At 44.1% G+C, this 7,500-nt stretch overlaps 1 protein-coding gene across 1 annotated transcript in view; it reads right to left on the minus strand.

Moving 5' to 3' along the window:
- Nucleotides 1–7,500, minus strand: part of cubn (cubilin (intrinsic factor-cobalamin receptor)) — a 90,822-nt gene that overhangs the window by 1,593 nt on the left and 81,729 nt on the right. Inside the window, exons 60-66 of the mRNA XM_063206973.1 lie at nt 5,961–6,160; nt 5,410–5,572; nt 4,366–4,574; nt 3,386–3,530; nt 2,104–2,285; nt 1,440–1,605; nt 184–419 (exon numbers count right to left, since the gene is read on the minus strand). Of these exons, the coding sequence (XP_063063043.1) occupies nt 184–419; nt 1,440–1,605; nt 2,104–2,285; nt 3,386–3,530; nt 4,366–4,574; nt 5,410–5,572; nt 5,961–6,160 (1,301 nt within the window). The remainder of the gene's footprint in view (nt 1–183; nt 420–1,439; nt 1,606–2,103; nt 2,286–3,385; nt 3,531–4,365; nt 4,575–5,409; nt 5,573–5,960; nt 6,161–7,500) is intronic.

The raw sequence follows: 7,500 nt of genomic DNA on the forward strand, positions 1-7,500 counted from the left end.
TTGAAGGCTGCAAGAGATGTGCTTAGTCTTGCTGTCTCTGGGAGACCGTTCCATGTACTATCAGGTAATGTAGTACAAGTACACCACATACCGATTTACAGTACAGTCCCACTGGAACTAATACCCTGTACCTAAATAAGCATCAGTAGCGTTTAATTCAAGGTAATGTGGCACACTACGCACCGCTCCACAGTAGGGCCCCACGGGGGGGCTGTTGGCGTCCGGCCCGTCAAACAGCTTCAGGTAGTTGCTCTCGCAGCTGCCCGGGTCGTCGATGCTGATCTGGGCAAAGGTGACGGTCACCACGCGGCCGCTGGGCGCCTTGATGCTCCACTCGCAGTGGGTGCCGTTGGCGTAGGTGCCAGGGAAGTTGGGGCTGGTGAAGGTGCCGTGGTCTCCGTACAGCACGCCACCACAACCTGAAGATGGGGGAGGAAGGGAAGTGGCCGTCAAGCCAATACCATCATTTACTCTGGTCCATGTATTAACGGGTTAATTCTCACTATGCGGTCTTTTCATAGTCAATTGAACAGAGTATACAAATGTAAACAGAGACCAAGTTTACAAAAACTATACAGTGACATGGAAAATGTGAAGTTGCCGTGGTCTCTGTCCAACATGTCACCATGAATAATCTGAATACAGTAGAGGGGAGGAGGAAGTTTGCGATCAAAAAATGTAACCAAGGTCATCCTGTGCAATTCACCACTCGGACTCGAACTCGCCACCTCCTAGCAACCCTCTGGCATGGGAGCACAAGTGTGGAACCACTGAAGTCTTGGCCTATAGCTCAGCCACTATCACATCTATATGAGTCTTCAGGTCAGAGGGAGGTTTTACAAACATTCTACTGTCCTTTCAAAGTCAACAACACCCACTGTAAAAATATGCTCACATATGTTTTTTTTTTCAATTGTGGTGTTTCAGACAGAGGCTAGAGGCTAGTAGCCTGGCTCTCACGCAGACCCCTTCGTGCTTCGTGCATCTTCGTTAAACTTCATGAGCTCGCACGAGGGTCTGGAAATCATAGACGAGCCCGAACGGAATCAGATATTTCACAGCCTGTCCAATCAGAATCGCGGGGCGGGATCGCGGGGCGGGGTATATACAAGTCAGTGGTTGAAGTAGTACATGATTAAAAAAAAGCCATGTGAATTCTCCAATCAGGTTCAAGCTGTTTGGAACACACCGTACCTTTCCAGAGCTAAGCCATTGACAATATTCCAGATGGTTGGTAACAACCATCACATGAGAACCAAGTTAAGAGGCTAGGCCTTCACCAGAATGTCACATTGGTTTCTGTTTGTTGGCTTTCACTCTTTGGTCCAGCACTCAAATGCATACAAATGCTTTGAAAAAACTGTATGACTCCATGCTCCATGCCATGAAATTTGAAATGCAAGCAGTGTGCTTTTTTTATTCAAATAGTCTTATTATACCTTGTGGGGAGGAGGTCCAGGTGATCTCAAAGCCGTTGCGGGCCGCGGAAACATCGCTCTTGAAGCGCAGGAAGAGCAGGTTAGCCCCGGGGAACACGGGGCTGGGCAGCGTGGAGCCACAGAACTTGCCCAGCAGTGGGGCGGACGCTGTGCTGCCATTACGCACCTGGCGGCAGGAAAGACAAGAAAGGTGAGGAGCAGTGGCTGGATCAAGAGAAGACAGGAAGTTGTCTCACACTCCGAGTATGTGACAATGGGATGCCAAAACGTCTTACGTTACGTTACGTTACGTTACGTTACGTTACGTTACGTTACGTTACGTTACGTTACGTTACGTTACGTTACGTTACGTTACGTTACAGTATACAGCTCACTCCAACTGTGTGACAACAAAATGCAGACACGTTACTAGATTTAACAGCTTGTTGTCACATACTCGGACCGCCCTGCCTTGTTGTGACACTTTTTTATAGTCACCAGCGCCTCTGTATTTGGTGTGCATATGAATTGCCCCACTAGTAAGTGGCTGGATCGGAACATTATATTGCATCACACCAGCTTTATAATGAAAAGCAACTCAAGACAATTCATTATTTTTGTGCAAAAATTAAATTTGTATCTGCTTATAAATGAGAAGTTCTCCTGGTATGACAGTGGAACTGACCTCTAGGAAGTCAAAGTTGCACGAAGAGTGGTACTCCAGGTCAAAGCTGTCAAAGAACAGAGAGATGGAGTTGTTCTCTGGAGCCCTGAGGACGATGTTGCAGTCCATGTTGTAGGGGTAGACGGAGGGCCAGCCTGGACTCTTCAGGTAGCCATACGACTGGTTATATGTCCTGCTGCAGCCTGAGGTACAGACACAGACACACAGTGAGGCAGTGAGACAGGCAGTCAGGCAGGCAAATAGACAGATAGACAGACAGACATAGAGACAAGGCATTCATGCCGACAGTGACAAAATATGCATGCACATGCACCAGGGGTGGAACTTAAGTTTTTCCCCCATCAGTCACTGTGGCAGGTAGATTTCAAAATCTACCAGTCACTCATATAATAATAACATAGTCAAAATCAGTTATTATCAGTTATTGTCATTATTATTAAAACTATTATTATTGGAATTATTATTATGATTATATATTTCTATGTTTGCGTTAGGATGACCATGTCCTTAACACCAGAAAGGAGGACTTACGTGGTTGGGGGTGTGGGGGCCTTCCCCCTGAAACTTTTGAATTTTTAGATACAATCCTGCATTCTAATCAATTTTAGGGTGAAGAATGGCAAATCCAATCGGACAAAAATAATCGCTTGGACATTCAGGTTATTCATAGCTCAAGTGGAGGTGAAAGTTTTCACCCGTCAAAGTGACTGGTGGGTTGAAAAATGTACCAGTCACCACTGAAATTTACCCGTCATTGGCAGGTGGACGGGTACTTATTTCCATCCCTGACATGCACACATCACCCACACATGCACGTTGCCCATACACACGCGCGCTTGCGCACGCACGCACACACACACACAGACACACAGACACACACACATACACACACACACACACAGACACAGACACAGACACACACACACACACTAAATAGTTTCTTCTAGTTGTAGTGTTCACCCAACACTCTGTACTGGCTTTGTATGTCCTCTTTGTAAGCCGCTTTAGATAAAGCTTCTGCATAATGTAATGCAATGTAAAGCAATGCAATACAATGTAATGCACACATGAGCATACACATGCAAATACACACACACACACACACACACACACACACACACACACACACACACACACACACACACACACACACACACACACACACACACACACACACACACACACACACACACACACACACACACACACACACACACACACAGCAGTATGTTTACTGAGATGTACTGAATGGTAAATAGTAAAATAAAACCCTCCGCCTTACTTGCCACCTGGTAGGTGAGACTGAAGCCGTTGCCGGCCATGAAGGCATCTGATTTGAAGTGGACGAACATGGTGCGCCCATAGCTGTAGAAGTCTGGGACGTAATTGTCTGAACCACAGAACTTGTGTGCCTGGCCGTAATCTCCCTGCAGAAACAACACGATGTAAAAGTTTTATAACAGAGGCAATTTGGTCCATAAGACTACAAAAATCTGACATGGGGTACTACATTTCCTCATCCTAACTCCCATCCTCCTCCTGTGCTTGTGGCCTCGTTTTTGTTAACAACCCGCCGCCATGGAAAAAACAAGAAAGTTTCCCGCTGTCAGCCTAACCACAGCAACGTTTGGGGGATTTTTCCCCATTCAGCATCCCTGTGGCAAATGAGAAAATAACCTTTGAATTAAACGTATGATAGATAATGAATTAAACTTCTGTTGTCAGTGTCTTCTTGCGAGGTAATCATGAGGACACAATAACAAGGGAGGACAGGAGCAAGGATAATGGAAAGAAACCAAGGAGTCAGCTCCTGCCATGCACTTCTTGGCCACTAGATGGAGACTCTCCTCAGATTTTGACTGAATAGTGGACTCTAGGAAGAACAGCTGCGGCTTTGCCACAGCTAAGCAAATGGGGATCCATAAAATAAACAAATAAACAAAAGAAACAAGTTACACAACAATTTTTTTCTTTGATCAAACCAGGTCAGGAGCAGCTAACTGTAATGAGTAAATATGTATTGCCAGCTACTCAGCGAAAAAAAGAGAAGAAAATGGCCAGTGTTTGACCTTCTGTATTTGTTCCTAGGAGTGACATGTGTCCCAAATAATTAAACCGCACTACATACTGTAGTTATGAGAGAATATTGTCTATTCATTTCTTTTTGGCTAGAACAAATATGTAGCAAGGCATTTTACTTTCTGAACCTGGGCAAACCACCTTTGGGTCAGATGTTTATAAGGTGTAGCAGTGTGACTTTACCAGGGGCCAGTCCTTAAACTCCAGGTAGTTGAGGCCGCAGCTCTGGCTGGGCCCTAAGCGGAACTGCTGCACGGTGACGCTGATGGTGTCCAGGGCCGGGGCGTCCAGTACCCAGCGGCAGTTGGTGAAGGGCGAGTAGGCATTGGGGTACATCGGGGAGGTGATGGTCTGAGGGGAGGTGGTGGCGTTAAAGGCACCACCACATATACCTGGATAACACAGCACCGTGGTAAGATGGTAAGGTAAACTACATTGGCAGTCTCTGGTGGTTGTCAGGTAGTTCTAGGGCTCCACTTCAGAGAGTTAAAAACATTCAATGACATCTCATTAGATGTCACTCCTTACTTGTAACAGCAGTGACCTTTACACAGTCCTTATGACCAGCACATATTGTGCATGGACAAGAGTGTTGTGGTTACGATGATTATGACATTTTATATATATATATATATATATATATATATATTTATACGTATATATATTTTTGGGGGTCTTTTATGCCTTTATTTGATAGGACAGTCAAAGATGGTGACAGGAAGCGAATGGTACAGAGAGACAGGGGAAATGACCCCGACCTGACTCGAACCGGGGTCCCCGTGGGTGGGTATGCAGGCCCAAATGTGGGGGGCTTAGCGTGCTGCACCACAGTGCCCCCGATTATGACATCTAATGTAATTAATTTTTAAAGGGATTAGCTTTCATGCACAGAATTTATCAACGACCGGGGTTGCCTAGCACACATTTGCTATGGAAAACTGGTGTGTCTTATCCAAGATGTGTAGTAAATATTGTAAAGTAAAGTAAATTAAATTAAAGTAAAGTAAAGTAAAGTAAAGTACCGTAAAGTAAAGTAAAGTAAAGTAAAGTAAAGTAAAGTAAAGTAGTACATTTTTAAAAATAAATTCCCTGATGAAGGCTAGAATGCTGCATTGGAGTAATGTAGCCAAGCGAAGGCAATAAAGGCTTTTAATGTTGGTAATGAGAGTGCCTTGGAATTTTTCTTTTCTCATGTTCTAAAGTAGTATAAAGTTTAAGATATCTTACGGTCTACGGCTGTGTAGGTGACATTGAAGCCAGCTCTGCTGACTGAGCCATCCGTCACAAAGTGGAAGGTGAGGAAGTTGCCGGAGGAGAGGAAGGAAGCTGGGACGACGTTCCCACAGAAGGTACCCACCAGCGGGTAGATGGAACTGTCTCCATCGTATATCTGGAGGAATAGGTGATGGAGTAGGTATGTAGTATACAAGAAAACACACAACCACAGTCACAGAAAATACAATTAGCAATTTACTGTAAATTGCTATTTAGACAGGCACATTTCAATTAGTGTCTATTAATGGCATCGTATATGAAAATCGGAGGAGATTGCCATCTTTGAAGGTCTGAATTTTTTCTGGAACTCTAAAACAACATATGGTTTTTTTCCTGTCTTTTTGACACAGAAATCTCTCCCGATTTTCATATAGCACATTTGTTCAATTAAAAATCTCAATCAACAAGTTGCTTTATGATGGATGTACTCCTCAAAAGAACACCGTTCACATCACCGGTGAAAGACGAAGGGACCATGAGATGAATCATTGTAACAGTTATACCTTGACGTAGTCATATCTGCAAGTGCTGTGTGCTTCTAGGTCAAATGTGGTGAATGTCAGATTGAGCACTTTGTTGGCAGGCGCAGCGATGGTCCACAGGCAGTCCATATAGGGCTCATAGAGGCCGTCGAAGTTGATGTCAGGGGAGCCGAACAATCCCGAGGGGGAGGAGAGGTACCCGCCACAGCCCTGCTGAGGACCTGGGGGATAATGTGTAAGACACAAAAGACAACACAGATATAAACGTCACAGAAAGAAAATCTGAAGACCTGAGGATGGTATGGCTGTGACTGAACAGGTCAGCCAGCTACTAGTGTAAATTCACAGCAGATGGCGCCAGAGCTTCAGAGATGTTTCTTTCATTCATGTGTGAACTCAATACTAACACAATCTGTGACGCATACCGTATCCATGTTGGTCAACTTCATTCACAAAACATGTCTCTGTCTGCAGGAGACTAGTAATGGATTATACAAGGGGTGTTGATGGAGATGATGGATTGGAAGTGTTGACAGTACAATAACAATCATACACTTCATGTTGGGTGGGTAAACGGACCAAGTGCCACTTCCAGCCTGAATCATTTCATCTGGCCCAGAGAGCTTCTTAAAGGAGAACAAAACCCAAGTGATGCTCTGACCCAGCATTAGTATAATGGCTACCCAAGACAGGGGTCGTGTGAGTTTCAGATATGCAAAGTACATAGGCTACTGTATGTATCTGACTACTCTCCATTACAATGCGCAGTACTTAAAGAGCGAATAAGTTACGTGAGCGCACGCATTTCTTATTCTTGACACTGTGAAGTTACTTGCAATATCTGGCCCTTCGATCAACTTTTAAAACCCAATGTGGCACTTTGGCCAAAATAGTTGCCCATCTCTGCACTTGATGGACTGAGTCAAAACAAACAAACCAGAGCCCAACACTTGAATAAGATATTCCACAATGTTCTTTACTGCTGACTATGTTATGTGATAAACAGACAGCTCAGTGTCGTAGCTGAAATATTCTCTTGAGGATAGTACGGTATGCTGCTGGTGCGTGGGAAAGGCTAGGGTGGAGTTACGGCTGGGAAGCAGTGCCAAGACAATCATGTTTTTAAAGTCAACATAGTTTAAGACAGTTGAAAATAGTTAGCACAATTCTAAATACTACATCAAGTTGTGTGCTATTCACATGTCTTCAGTAAGATCAAGGGTTGCAAATCTAGTTAAGGTCTACAAAGCTCTTTAATATTTTGGGAAGAGTAAGCCACATCATTGATGCTGAATTTGGAAAAGTTGGAAATCAGAATAGGAACATTCAGTTGCTGTACTTTCGGTTTCGTTTTTCAAAAGACACGTTTGTGGAACTCAAAGAAAGTGTTGGGTGTTCCTCTTTGACTGTACAGTATTTCAGATACATGTGTTGCTTGGGCCATGCTGACAATGCTAAACTCCACACTGAACAGTTACACTCCATTTTCTAATTGACCTGGTTTTGCCTGTCCAATTCAACTACCTTAGATAATCAGTTACCTGGCTGAATTAAAACCAAG

This window comes from Engraulis encrasicolus, chromosome 9 (genome assembly GCF_034702125.1).
Source record: "Engraulis encrasicolus isolate BLACKSEA-1 chromosome 9, IST_EnEncr_1.0, whole genome shotgun sequence".
In the NCBI taxonomy this organism is placed as follows: Eukaryota; Metazoa; Chordata; class Actinopteri; order Clupeiformes; family Engraulidae; genus Engraulis; species Engraulis encrasicolus.